Genomic DNA, 15,402 nt, shown 5'->3' with positions numbered 1-15,402 from the left:
ATTCCTAGTTTTAAAATTAAGCTTGAATAGATGCCATAGGGCATCAGCTCATATTTTTCTCCTCGGAAAAACATGAAAATGTAACATTGATCTTGAAATTTACAAGAAAATTAATGAGAGTGGATTTATAAACCTTCAAATACATCATTTTATTCCTCACCTTCTGCTGCAAGTTAATTACTTTAAAGTCTCCTATCATACATTTTTGATCTTTAGATTTAGTTTTAAACAAAGTCCAAGGAATCTCAGGAAGGACATTATCCTTGTGCAGGTATAGTAGCACAGATGTGTAGTATAGAAATAAAGCAAAGGAAACTCGTTTGTTCAGCCAATATACTCTGAATAAAATTTATTTATTTTCTATTAATCGCTTCACAACCTACCACGACTTGCCAAGCACAGGTGAAGTTGCTATCATTGAAATGTTAGTTTAACAGCTATGTCTTGCTCCATACACTAATTACCACCAAACTTTACAGCTGGCTGAAAAATTGAATTAATTTTCCTGGAAAATGTTTACGATGGAAAATTATGCCAGAAAGACTAAAATTGTGACACTTCTTTGCTGCCAAAAAAGCAAATTCCAGAGTCAACAACCCTCTTCTAAGAAAGCTATGTCACCCCACAGCAAGTCAGTCCTACAGACAGTCAACGGGGGCATTCTTGCCAATACCAGCAGTGTGGTGATAGAATAGGGGAGAGAGGGCCTTGAAGATAACCAGGTCTGTATGGTAGAAAATTATCATTTTGTTGGAAGAGACAGGACAGAAAGACTGGGCAGGTTCCTGGTAAGGTGGCAAGGTCAAGGACACTTCTTCTTACCCGTCTCCTTACATACCCCATTCAGTGGCTAGTGGAAAATTCAAAAGAATGGTGCACCTTGTCCATTCCTACTGAACACAGGGGAGCTTAAAGAAGGATCGTGCCTCTTGGAGGTGCAACCGTTCCCTGAACTCACCCTAGGGTGGTGCAGCTCTCATGTGTCACACGACATAAAACTGCCATGTTCAAAGTTATTTACCTGCTAGAAAAACAACTCAGTTCAGCAAACTCTGAAATTCACTTGATACAGCTGCTCTCAAACCCCTCACTACAGTTTAATGAAATGCACCGACTGACCTTTTTATAGTAAAAATTGGTTATAATGGTACTTCCAAACTGAGTCTTTTAGGACTGTGAGGATTCCACAGCTACATAGCACAGACTGAATCTCATATAATTCACAAATAATAAAATATCATCTGAGGGCACAGAGGTTATTGCTATCAACGACTTCCTATGGCACCGTAAACCACTTAAGCAAAGCTCTGACTTTTTGAGAATTTCAAGCAGAAATCCCAACATGCACAAAATATCAGCATAAACTACCATTTGGTAAGACTGCACCCTTACTAGATAATTCAGTGGATACAGCCACAGAAAACCCATGTAATCTGACCTTGCATCCTAAATTACTTGATCCTGGACAGGATGGTACTTCCAGGTGAGTAAGACATCAGCAGTGAAGCATGCCATACAAATGTACCTCAAACATGTATTATAGTCTGGTAATTTCTCTTAGAAAAAAATTAAACATTTGACCACCAGTATCTTGGCCACATAAAAGGGTCATCACCGTATTGCAATGAACACCAGTGGAATTCAATGGCATATTGTTTGTGTTCCTGGCACTATGCCTTGATAGACAAGCTACATAGAGACTATGTCATTTTTGTTACTGATTTAAAAACATCAAAAATAGAGATGATGCAAATATCATTCCTTTTCAATTCCGCCCACAGTACAACCAGTAGGCATTTTCCCCTTGTCACATTGTCCCCATGACCGGTGCAAGGATGTTTCGTGCCCTACGTGAAACTTCCACCTTGTGCCCTGCCCCCCTGCAGCAGCTACCCCCTCTGCTCTGAGGCACCCCCCCGCCCCAGCTCACGCCTGCTCTACGCACAAGCACCTGGAGCACGCCGTCGCTGCTTCACTTCTCCTGCCTCCCAGGCTTGTGGCGCCAATCAGCTTAGGCACTGCAAGCCTGGGAGGCGGGAGAAGTGAAGCAGCCATGGCATGCTCGGGGAGGAGGCGGGGCAGGGGTGAGCTGGGGTGGGGAGTTCCCCTGCGTGCTGCCCCCCCCTTACTTGCTGCATGCAGCCCTCCCCATGCTCCCCTGCCCCAGCTCCCTCCGCCTAAATGTCGGTGGTGATCAGGGCAGCCGAAGATCCGGCCGCCGCGCTCGCTGCCGAAGAAAATGGTGCCCCCCAAATCCCAGGTCCCTAGGTGACCACCTAGGTTGCCTAAATGGTTGCACCAGCCCTGACTGTCCCACCTTCAGGAATGCCACAGCATCAATAAGCTAATGTTTCCATGAAGTCATGTGCCTGGAAATTAAGCTTTCCCTATGAAAAGCCACTGGGGATACAATTCATATTTTTCTGTTCAGAACACAAGCATGGGCAAAAATGTGTTGCTTACTGAAATGTACACATCATCCACAAAGTGAATTGTAAACATACTGACTCACTTAACACATAGTGAAACAACTTAGCCTCAACTGCAAAAGGCTTTCCAGAGTTAGCAGTGTGAACAGCTGGCTGAAATGCATGTCTGCTTTTTGGTTGTCTAAACTCCAATTGGTGAAAGAAAAACACTCTTTTGGCTTATAGTTCTTATCTGATTTTGGTACGCTGTGCTCAGAAAACATTTTTAAATGGTACATCATCTTTTGAAATTACAGCACTTAAATGAAAAATAGAAAAAAGAAACTATCCTTATTATTACTTAGTTTCATATTGGAGTCACATAATTTCTTTTCAACAAAGAACACAAGTTAGAGATAAAAAGACCACCTAGCCCATCTCCTTGCCAACCCCTGATAGTTCTCTGCAGTACAATTTCTGGTTTTAAATATCCCAGGTGATGGGCTCCCACCATTTCCCTTAGATGTTTATTCCAAACTCTAATACATTATCATTTTCTGCAAGATAATCAAGCTAAAATTTTCTTAGTTTTACCTCATTATTCACGGTTATACCAATGTGTACCACACTAAATAATTCCTCTCTTTCCTTGGTGCTTACACATTTAAGATATTTGCAGACTGCTATGTCCCTTAAGTCTCTGCTTTTCTACATTAAAATGCTTTTTTCATTATTATGTCATCAATGACTCAGTCAAAATTCCAAGTAGAATAGCGCTGTGGTCCCTCCTGTATCTCCCCAATGGTAAGACATACCTTGAAGGCAAGAGCTAGTCGTCCTAAAGGTTTCATTTAAGCAGTTCAACTCCAGAACCATCTAACGTCAAGAGAACACAACCTGCAAAGCAGATTGATCACTATCTTCCTTTCATTCATTGTATTGCTTTTTGCTCTCAAAGGCAGAGTCCATTCCAGGATTTCAGGACTTGTGAATATGTTCACAGCTCAATGATTGTGCATGTGTAAAATGAATGGTTACACAAAGCTATTTTCAACCATTTTTCTTCTCCTCCCTCTTTTCCCATTGCCCTGTCCTCATTCCCCACACCACCTTTCTTTGGCTTTCTGTTTACCTAGTCCCCTCCTAACCAAAACCCACCCAAAAATTTTAAACGAACAAACAAATTGGGGTACTAACATCCATGACATGTGCAGGATCACACACTGTTTGTACATTCTATCCCTTTGCCCTACCCTGTGTCTGTCTTGTCTATTTAGATTGTAAATTCTTGGGGTAGGGACTGTCTAATAATCTGTGTTTGTACTGTGCCTAGCACAATGGGGCCCCACTCGTGGTTGGCCCTGAGGCACTTCAGTAATAAATATAACAACAATTTCAGAGGGTATGGCTGAAGATCATGTATGGAAACTGGTGACCCTTTTCAGGATATAATCTAGATCAGTCACTATGTGCTGTACACAATATTTCTAATGCATTTCAGCATCCACTCTATGTGTTTTAATATAAAGGAGTTTTTCTAAGAGGTACGTGCCTATTGCTAAGCAATGTACATGTTTTTTAAGAGAATACTTTGAATTATATTCTCAATGGCCCCTCGCATTTTCTATCGGGGGCACTTTTAGTAACAATAAATAGCATGACAGCAAAGACATATAGGTGAAACTAGCCTCTGAGCACTCAAGACACCTGAAGCCTGTTGAACACATTTGGCTCTTATAGTATCAGATTTGCAGTTATGAAAATAAAATGTTTATCAATTTCTTACATTTTAGCCATTATTTCAATGTTTTGATTTGCATTTGCATTATCATTTCTCCATATGTCAATTTAACTTTTTATCACAATCATCTAGGGGCCAGCATTCTTCCATGAGAAGAGGCTTTAGGTTGGGCTAATCCTGCCTCCAGTAATGGCCATTAGCTGATGCATCAGAGGCAGGCAAAGAGTCCAAATGATGCACCTGTTCATTTGTGCAATGTTGCAGATGGAGGTACTGAACAAATACCTTCAGAATGTTCTGTGTATGTTTCATTGAATCAAAAATTGAATCCACATTATCTGTGTTTGTGCCCCTTTTAACTTTCCTTTTCTCTGAATAGTTTAGCTACTGAATTTCCTGGAAGGAGTGTTTGCAGAAACAAAGCACATTGTAGGCAAATATTATAGTGTAGAATGCTCTTCGAAAGTGAATGCTTAGCTCATAAATGCGGCAGTCACACCAGGAACTGGATTTTAAGAGTTCTGCTCAACCAGTAAGGGAACAGAAACAAATCAGTCATGTGACCCATGGCCAAATTTTTCAAAGCTGGGTGGCTAAATGTCGGTTCCTGAACCCACATTTAGACATCTGAATAGAAGCAGCTTGCAGTCAATGGAAGCTTAAGGTGCTCAGCACTTTTGAAGAGAAAAGGGAGATGAAAACCCTGCAATGTATTATTTACTCAGCTCTAAATAAAAAATGTCTTTCCTTGCTATCCCCAGCTGGTGATCATATTCTGAACCACAAGAAACGTTATCTCTTTTAGGTTTTTTTAGTTAGCTGTTGTGATGGCAAATGTTATTCGTATCAATGTCAATTCTATTTTTAAACACCTTGCTCACCTATTTGTCTTACGAGTATCTGGTAGCAGCAAATTCTACAGATTGATTAGCTGCTGCATCAAAAAGTTATTTTGATTTTAAATTTGGTGACTTTCAATTTCATTGACTATCCCCTTGTTTATTTCAAACTATAGAACAGACTAATAGGAGCAGCCAAGTGGCTTTCACTGCACTATTAGTTATTTTACATTACCCGTGCAGAGATTAGTCTACTCCAGTGGTTCTCAAACTTTTGTACTGGTGACCCCTTTCACACAGCAAGCCTCTGATTTCACCTTATAAATTAAAAACACTTTTAAAAAAATATATTTAACACCATTATAAATGCTGGAGGCAGAGTGGGGCTTGGGGTAGAGGCTGACAGCTCACGACCCCCCATATAACAACCTCGCGACCCCTTGAGGGGTCCCAACCCCCAGGTTGAGAACCCCTGGCCTAGTCTTTACCTTTCCAAACAGATTAATTTCTCTCTGAAAAAACCTGTTTCCCAAAATTGCACGATGCTGCTAATCATTTTCATTTGTCCAGGACCAAGGTTGAGAAAATGGACAAGGGTGATCTACTTAGTACCAGCCTGAACAATACTTTAGCTTCATTTGCTATTGGCCCAGTCTTGTATTCTCCAAGCAAACTGAAACAGTCAAACAAAATAAAAGAGCTTCAAGATTAAAACCTGATTAACATCAAAATCAAAAGATTGTACTGAAATGTTGCTCCTATAAACAGTCAGGGACCACGTGATGTACTATTAAAACAATAGAGAAGATCATTTTGTAACAAAGCTCTGAACGTTAGTGGAATTTGGTGACATCATAGAGTATTCATGGCCAAAGTATGTGCAAAGAAAATTGATGATTAAAAAACCAAACAAACTTAACAAACCAGTTATTCTACTGAGGGCCTTTGGTGACATTGTAAATCATCAGTGACCATATAGTATCCAAAGGAAATAACAGATAAGAAACTTGTAATAAGCTTGTTGTTCCATTGAGAGGTTCTAGAGATATCATCAAGCTCTAGTGGCAACAGAAATAGCTAACAAAGAAAGAGATAGGAAATTATGTAGCAGAATAACACACCTGTCATTCCATTGAGGGATTTCTGATGACATTGTAAACCATGAAAGCAGAGTTAGGATGGTTTGCAATATCAACAGAGCCCTGAGATAAACTAACATCATTTTTATACACAACTGACCATTTTATACATAAGTATCCAGAATAATTAAACAAATGTACAGTTTATAAAGAAAAATCAGGAGCTTGTGCTGCAAGTTTTGCTTATTTTCTTTTAAATATGCAAGCAAAAGCTAAAACGGCCCAGCTGAGTGTGTGAAGAACAATTAAAAAGCACAGCTGAGCTAGCAGTTTCAGTCTAGAAGCTGGCTTCCATTCACTCTCCCATTGGCATGGCCCCAAAAAGTTTCAAACGAAATAGGGCTATACTGAAGCAATTTCAAAACAGAAAACAAAATGGTCAGAAAAGTACATCTCCATAGGAGGGGTGAGAGATGCTGCCTCAGGATGTGGGATGTAAATGGAACCAAAGCATTACCTTAAATGCACGTTGGAAATAAAAGCAACAAGGTAATGACCATAAAACCTCCGTCAGGAATGAGCTATAGAGGGGACATATATGGCAAATATTTGTTTCCCTTCAAATGGTAGATGGGTGCTGCTGATGGCTGAAAGTGTCATTGACAATGTAAAAGGAGCCCCACTGTAAGTCCTGAAAGTTGTGATCAGGCTGCACAGTTTTATTTTTCTAAAGGGTTTTATATTGTTTCCACTCAAGCTATCAATCATTACTTTTATTAAACTGCAAAACAGAGATCAGTTCAATGGCTGTGTTAGACACATTTTGAGTGACAGGCTGATGATGGAACAATTCCAGCATCCATATATTATTAAATACACACTTAATGCTATTCTTTCAGTGTTTCCATAAAGAGTGGACCTACTCCCTATGCTACCTCAATAATGTATCATTTGAAGGGAAGAGCTAATTGTGGATAAATATTATATAAAGAAAACGAGGCTAGAATATATACCAAGGTTATAATAAACTGGTAAAGGAGAGGAACGTTCAGGGTTAAAACCATCTCTGTATCCTTAGGTTAAGCCTTGGGCCTTCCTTGTTAATATACCGGCAGTAGCTGAGGAGGGATTGTCAGCCTTAATCAGAATTTTTAGGGTTTTCTCAGTTTTGTCACAATTGTGACATTATTTACGCTTAGATTTCCTCTACTTGCACAGTCAGCACACCTATGCAAATATCTCTTGCTATTTTTAAGTGAAGAGATATGTACAAAAATATATATAAATAAGGCTGAATTGTGACCTCTGGGATATTCTCTGCTCAATTCCTGATTCCAGGCAGATATGTGCAGGTGATCCAAGCAGCACAACTACCATCAAATTTGTCACTATTGTCAACTATATTTTCAATGAGTATTGAGGTTCAATATGGACAAAGTGCAGAGCATGGGGGGTGCAGGGGGAGGCGAGGGGGTGAAATCTACACCCACAACTCAGGGTCATGGTGTAAAGCTGCTGGGGAGCCCCCCTCAGTAGTCTCTTCCCCCCCAAACTATATCTGCCTGTGGGCTGGAGTATTTGCTGTAGCTCTGTGCTTTCCATGGAAGGGGAACTGGGACCAGTGGATCTGAGTAAACAGAGATTTACAGACACTCTCCTGGCCCACCACCACTATGGCCTTACATGCAATATCTCTTGTTACAGGAGTATTCTGTAGAAGAGATATCTAAACATATGTAAATAGTTGATCATTAATACATAAGGTGCTAGTGGATGGTGCTCATGAATATGGGGTATCTTTCCTGGGTTTTTAAGACCAATAAAACTTCTTGTTGTTCACTGCTTACGGCTTCTTGTACTCGTCAGTTTACATGCAGCCCTTTACTCTACTTGGACTCAGTGACAAGATATTTTCCACAGTACATAGGGAATGCTAGTCACTTCAGGGTTGTTGTTTTCCCAGCAGGGATCAGGCCAGCCCTTAATTGGCGCTCAGTCAATCCAGAGAAACTTATGCTGGCCCTCTGCACAGGGCCGGCTCCAGGCCACAACGCGCCAAGCGTGTGTTTGGGGCAGTACGCTGCGGGGGGCACTCTGCTGGTTGCTGGGAGGGCAGCAGGCAGCTCCGGTGGACCTCCCACAGACACGCATGTGGCAGCTCCACCAGAGCCGCGGGAACATCGGACCCTCTGCAGAAAAGCCTGCGACAGGTCAACCGGAGCCGCGGGACCAGCTGACCGTCCACAGAAACGCCTGCGGGAGGTCCACCGGAGCCGCGGGACGGGCAAGTGGCAGAGCGCCCCCCACAGCTTGTCGCCATGCTTGGGGCTGCGAAGTTGCTAGAGCCGGCCCTGCCTCTGCACCAGGGGTGAATTTTCCCCATCGTGTGGATTTGGCTGCAGAAGGGGTTTTTTGCATATTGGAAGCTCTTAGATTAAATTGGGACCAATTGCTGCTGACACGAAGCAGAATTGTTTATGACTTTTTGGCTTGTTTGTTGAAAAACAAGCTGGTTGAACGATATCCAGTGACTATAGCACTCCATTGCAAACTTTTGAAGGACAAATTTAAAAATATGAGCACAACAGAAACTTGTAATTCACTTTTTAGATTGATCATAAAATGTGATTCAGTTCCGATAATCAGAGTAGAGTTCTTTTTTCTAACAGGCCTGGAGTCCCCATGGTTCATGGCCTGGGATTCATAAACACTGGTCTAAATAAACTAAAGAACCTTCTCAAGCTTCAGAATGCTAGAATATTGCTGTCAATGAATATCGCACATTCTACAGGCAAAGGTATCATTACATAAAGACTATCATAAAATAATATAAAATGTATCATACTATGTAATAATAGCAAATATAATACATCTGGTCATGGCACCTGATCCAATTACAAAATAGCAACCAAAAGGAAACTAGCAGTGGTTTGGTGTTAGCACAGATCATTAGTTGGGAATTTCCTGGTTTTATATGAAGACTGTTAGAGGAACATTTTCTAAGTCATCCAAAGGGTTTATATCTGCATGATTCTCTTCAATGTCAATGAGAGACAAAGGACAAAAGTCCCAAGAGCTGCTTCAACATATCCTTACTGCACTTTTAAAATACATGTTTAATTCACTCAGTAAAATGGATCTGTCATCAACAAACTCTAAAGACAACTAAAATGCATCTGGGCATTCTTTGCCAGGGAGCTATCTAACTAGCCAATCAAGGCTTCAATTTCACATACAGATATTCTTACTAGCCATGGTAGCCTCCCTTAGGTTCATGTGTCCAAGGAAAATAAGAAGAATAGCGAGAAAAGCACTGAGATCATATTTCTATTTGTTTGTTTATTGGCTGAAACATATAAAATAGATGGCAAAGAATGATGAACCAACATATTCAAGCATCCTGAGAGATGAATAAAACCTGATATATCAACAAAAATGGGGAAAAAAACCACCGAGGTTGGAATTAACTTGAACCAGATCTGGAAGGAAAGATGACACAATAAAGTATGTAAAGTAATGGTATAAGGAAGAAACAAATATGCCATACGCCAAAGAAATGACTGCAAGACTCATAGAATGAATTACTGTGTCTTGTTAAAGATGGTTACATTTTTCCTTTAGTTAAAAAAGCTTGTAGTGCCATGAGTGAAATATTAGGAAAAATTCATATAAAGAGTATACTACATCTTCTATGTAACTGTTAAAAATTAATATGCTAAGAAAAAAAGGAGCCATGGAAATATTAAAATAAAAAGAATGAAGTACTGGAAACTCAAGTGAGCAGAAATGACCATGAGAACTCAGAAATTAATAAAACATTTTGTAAAATAGAAAAAATGTAGCATATTATCTGAACTTACCGTTCCTGTTGTGCCCAAGGAAAGGTGATTCATCTGTTGGGTCAGAGGGCCCATCATGCTTGCTGGCTGCATTGACATAGTGTGGTCCATTGTCGGCGTTATCACAGCACCCTGCAAATACACATGATTTCCACCTCAACATTTATTTTTTTAAAAAGTCATCAGTGTTCTTTAAATGAATGAATTTGGCTAATGCTTAATATTAATCTTAAAAGAGACTAATATATCTGTCATGTGAAATATATGTTGTTCCCACTGACAACCAAGACACACATATATGACTAGTGAGGGTGTATTATGCCAGTTCCAATTAAATGTCATTTTTGGCTTCACTGCTTCTAACAAAAACATATGGTCTGTCTATAGTGAATGCTACTGTACATGGCAAAATGCCTGTCATTTACATTTTCCATATCCTATATGGAATAATCTTACTCAGAGGCACCACATATATGTCCCCAATTTTTCCTGGCTTTTAAAATCTTCAGTCCCTGATATAGTCAGCCTATAATGATAATTAACCTGGCTTTTTCAATTCCTCTTAAGAACCCTTGTTTGTGACATTTTCAAGGCGATTAAGCAAAACTAGTTGTTGACAACCATTATGGGAGCAACATCTATTTTAAAAAATACACATACACAGGTTTTAAATGCATTGCCCTCATTGCATGGCACCAAAGAGGTCAATAATAAACAGGACACAAGGTAAGGCAAGAACAAGACCCTAAACGAGAGAGAGAGAGAGAATGCCAAACAGAGAATTGTTAGGGAGAGCTGCTCTGTAATTTTCATCAGCAGTCAAAGACCCCATGTCAGTGCACTCATGGCTTTGCCCAAAGCTGCACATGGTTCCCTCCGGAGCTCCCAAATGCAAAATTCTACTCCCTGGATGGGCTAAAGTAGGTGTCTCAAGAATGGTGCGAGTTGCTCCTTCTTTCTCCGCCAAAGTCAGAACATATTCCATTCCTTGTGCTCCTTAGTAAGGGATGGACAAGGCTCACAAACTTGGTAGACCACAATACAGGCTATAAAGATAATTAAGCCAGGGTAAATAACTTCAGATCTTTCCAGCTCTCTCTCAATATGAATTCCATAGTTCACTCTGTGCGTCTGTGAATACATTGCAAAAACATATTCAGAGACACTATGAAAGCCAGTAAAAAATGGCGAAATTTTTTGTGACATTAATATGACATGTTTGTCTCCTTTCTTCATCAAGATATTGCAAAGTCTAAATATTTTTACCGAGATCTATACAGGGGAATTCAGCATTAAGGATAAAAACCCCAATAATTTCTAAAAGCCATTGTCATAGGTTCTCAAGTGAACACCTCACATTTATTTTGCACGGTTGGAAATCATTTCTAAGAATGAGAGTGGAAGTGAGGTTTTCCATATTTTCAGCTGCACATAAACAATAAAACAATTAGGGGGAATGCCAATCAACTTGTTCTGTCCTTGCCAACATTTTTCTTCTATGCTTATATCTGATTTGAGAATCTCACTGATCCCTGGACAAGTTTGTATTAGTCACTAGAGAAATGAAGCAAATGACTCTATACGAAACATAAAAATCTCCAAAGAATAGTTGTGATATTCCAGTATGAATTCCAGTAAATATCAACAGGCTTATTAGTGTGCATGTTTCAAATCCTTCTTGTTTGCGCCAATTTTTGCTTCTTATTTTTGGCTGCTGCATTTAGTATTAACTTAGATGAAACTACAATAGAGGAATTTATTCAAATTAACTGCAATAGTGCCACTATTCACCTTGGTTGGAACAACTCTCTCAAAATCAGTGTTTCTACAAACCTTCATCACAGATATTTTCTTCACCAGATCTTGATCTTCCCCTCCTCCTCCTCACACAGAAAATGATATTATTTTCCTTCATTCTATTCTGTCTATAGCCCTAATTGTAACCCATTTTTTTATTATTCTTTCTACTAACAAATGTCAGAGAATCCATCCTTAGTAAACCTTTTGGGTGTAAGATAAGCCCATTCATCAGTTAATATGAGATTCAAAGCAAGAATCTGCAGTAGCACCTTGCTCTAGGAAACTGCATTTTGGCCAGGTGTTCAGCTTCACGTAGCCTGGGATTCCAGGCCCGCTCCTGAACTTGAGATCTTGAAACATGTGTCCCTGAATCTGAAGTATGTTATTTGGTTATAATAAGAATTCATGAAAATATGCAATTATAGTCAGAACCCAGAATCAGGCAATTTTTGTGTGTCAAAACACTAAAGCTTAAACTGAGTTTAACAGAAAAAAAAATATTCTAGGCATCTCTGCAAGCAGTTTTCTCTTACGGCCTATTTCCTCAGAGACATCAGTGATGGATGATTTTAGCTCCTGACTACAACAGGACATGCAAAAATGCACATATGCATTCCCAGAGCATATGTGTGTGGCTGATCAATTAAAGCTCTGTCTGGCACACTGAAAGACCCGACTCTCAACAGTAGTAGCAGCGGCAATTAATTTGGGAGGCTCCCAAGGACAGTAAAAGCCTAGCTCACCTTTCTGATATTTCTGTTGCAAAAGGCATGATTGGAGGAACTTGATTTGATTACAGATATGGCAGACTGATGGCTACTCCAGTGTATAAATTTAGGAGCCTGGCAATCAAGGATGGACAGCAGCAAGGAAAGTTTTGTAATTTAGTATTGTAAATACAAGTGCCAGACATGCAGTGGAAAAATTAAGTAGAAAATATTTCTTTCAGTAAGCAAAACACAGTTATTGTGAATAAATTATTTTTAAAAATATAGGTCTTGGGGAAAATATATATCCAATAGAAAGAAATATACTTGGAGATAACTGTTTTTTTTTTGAAATTACTCGTTACTGAGACCACAAACGTTATCTTCTCAAAGTTTACACTGTCCAGCACACTAGAAATAGGGGTGGGGCAAACGCAAGGATCTGTAGCTTTCTGATCGTAAGTCATCAGACAGAGACAACTTAAAGAGCTTGAAGCTGACAGTTACCTAGAGCAGAGAACTATATGCATTTGCCAGTCCATTAATTCACCAGAGTTTGCCTAATCCTCTTGTGATCACGTAGGAAAAAAATTATACTTAATTAAGGAAATACCGTCTGGTTGTTAAGACACCAGGTCTCCAAATCATAATGCATTTCATAAAACATGCTGTCAAGTCCATTTGTATCCAGCTTATTTAGCTGTAGAAGGCAGCAATATCTCATATCACATATTGCCACTTGCATGCAAGGTAATTTAGTTTACTCACAGTTTACAGTATGTGCCCTCTCACGGGCCCCACTTGGCTAGTGGCAAGGCTAAAGGGAACATGTTTTTCATGTTAACATCTCTGGATGGCTGAGTTTACTCAGTTTGTAAATTATATAGAAAAACACCATAATAGGCTGCAATTCTATTAAAGGCCAAGTCTAGTTCAAAAAAACCCCAAACCTGCAGGTGAATTAATGATGAAGTTTTTACCACTGTCTTTGCCAAATAAAGTTGCTAGTGCCTGCCAGTTACTTAGGTTTGCTGTGCTGTCTCTAAGGATTAGATTTTCACAATTTCTGCAGGGAATATCCACCATCAGCATGGAGCAGACTGTCAAACTGTTACACTTGTCCTGTGTGTCACGCATGGAAAGGGACTTACTTAGCAATTTTTTAAAGGCCATTTCAACATCTTTAAACCATGATTGGTAATTCAGTGAGATTTACGGATTGCCTGGGATCCCAATCATGACTGTTATTAAAGTACTTCAGATAAAACTGCATACTTCAATTTAGCATGGAAATCAACCTCCTGTGGGCTGGCAAGGCTGATGGGTGGGACTAAAATGTTTTTTGTTTGATAACAAAATCAAACAAGGGAAAGCATTTATGTCCTTCAAATAATGAAAAAGGACAAAGGGTTAGTTGTCTGGATTTGTCAAAGGAGCAAGCATTCCTGATAGCAGTTTGACAAACAATTCTACCTCCCTGTGAGGGGTTGAAAGGGGATTTGGAGAGTTTAAAGCTTTGTAGTCATATGTGACCTTTGGTTTTTCAAATAACTCTCGCCTTGGGATTCCTTGAACCAGAATCATTCTAAATTACTAGCCTCCATCAGAAATACCACAGTATTAGGCACTTACCAATGCGTACACAATTTTCTCACATTTATCCTAACACTACTGTCTCTATACATAGCCTGCATATATATCTCATGTATCCTATACACAGAAGCATATATACTAGATATACAGACCAATCACAAATCATGAGGGTTTTTTTATATCACAGCACACTTTCTGTCCATCTTGGGTGCCACTGATTGCATGTACAGTTCCATTAGACCAATAGCTAATCACCAACATGTGAGCAGCCACAAACATGAATCATTCTTTTAAAAAATATGCAGCAGACGGTGAGACCAAGTACAACATTTCAAGTATGCTTGCAAGGTATCCAGAACCAACTCATGGCTCCTGCAGTATCAGCTAACACACTGTGGGAAATCAGTTTTTAACTGGACATACCACAAGGCTATTGGGCAGTCCATTAATTGTTTCATACATTATATATCCCCCTCAGCTGATATCTCAATGCTCATCTCTTTTTGTGACAGCAATCACTGCTTATCCATTGAGAAGATAGATAATGACTTCTCTTTTGAGTCTCCAAGCTTCTCACAGAAATTAAAATTATTATCCTGAATGACTCATCTATTGATCACCGAAAGAATCTTTGGTACTATCATTTAAAATGCACTTTCAATGCCTAGAACACTCTGGCAATCTAGCACCCTTTTAAAGTTGGCAAGATATTTTTGGCATGGGACCTATTATGCAATGCTGCCAATATTGGATTAGCTTTACTAGAAGCGGGGATTATAGAGTAAAATAATAATGAACCCCTGGCAGATTCAAAAGAAAACAGAGTGCTCACTGAGGATCACCATGTTACTTCTCATACCATAGCAGTAAGAATTTACTTCTGTTCAGATTTTTTTAAACAACTGATTCTCTTGGTTAATGTATTGCTCTCTCTGTGTGTGTGTATATATATATCTATATATACATATATATGTATATATACAAATTGGAGAAGTTCTACAGAAGGTCAGACTAGATTACAACAGTCCCTTCTGACCTTGGAATCTAAGAATATAAAATTGTGCATACTTTTTGACTTTGAAAAGAACAAATAAAGAAGTACTTATACCTTAGTCACCTCAAAAGATGGATTATGCACAAATAGTAAACCATGGAACATCTAGCAAGTAAGAGTATAAGAAAATTGATTTGTGAATTGGCAAATAAATGTACTATACAGTAGTTACTGGAATACATAGATAAATTAATATAGAATAATATCATTCATAAAGTCTGGAGAAAGGCTGGCTTCAGAGATAAAGGCGTATCTCCTATCAGACCATCTGTTATATGGCAAATAAGCATGAAAATAGAGGCTAAAACAACAAGTTGTTTACTTAGCACTAAAGTGTGTTTT

At 39.2% G+C, this 15,402-nt stretch overlaps 1 protein-coding gene across 3 annotated transcripts in view; it reads right to left on the bottom strand.

Moving 5' to 3' along the window:
* The window catches only part of RBMS3 (RNA binding motif single stranded interacting protein 3), a 580,573-nt gene that overhangs the window by 35,385 nt on the left and 529,786 nt on the right, over positions 1-15,402 (bottom strand). For all 3 annotated transcript variants that reach the window (XM_030551002.1, XM_030551001.1, XM_030551000.1), the window contains one exon: positions 9,928-10,038. In XM_030551002.1, the coding sequence (XP_030406862.1) occupies positions 9,928-10,038 (111 nt within the window). The remainder of the gene's footprint in view (positions 1-9,927; positions 10,039-15,402) is intronic.

The sequence above is a fragment of the Gopherus evgoodei genome, chromosome 2 (genome assembly GCF_007399415.2).
Source record: "Gopherus evgoodei ecotype Sinaloan lineage chromosome 2, rGopEvg1_v1.p, whole genome shotgun sequence".
Lineage (NCBI taxonomy): Eukaryota > Metazoa > Chordata > Testudines > Testudinidae > Gopherus > Gopherus evgoodei.
The sequence above is the reverse complement of the archived record's forward strand: the minus strand, read 5'-3'. Positions and strand labels throughout refer to the sequence as shown.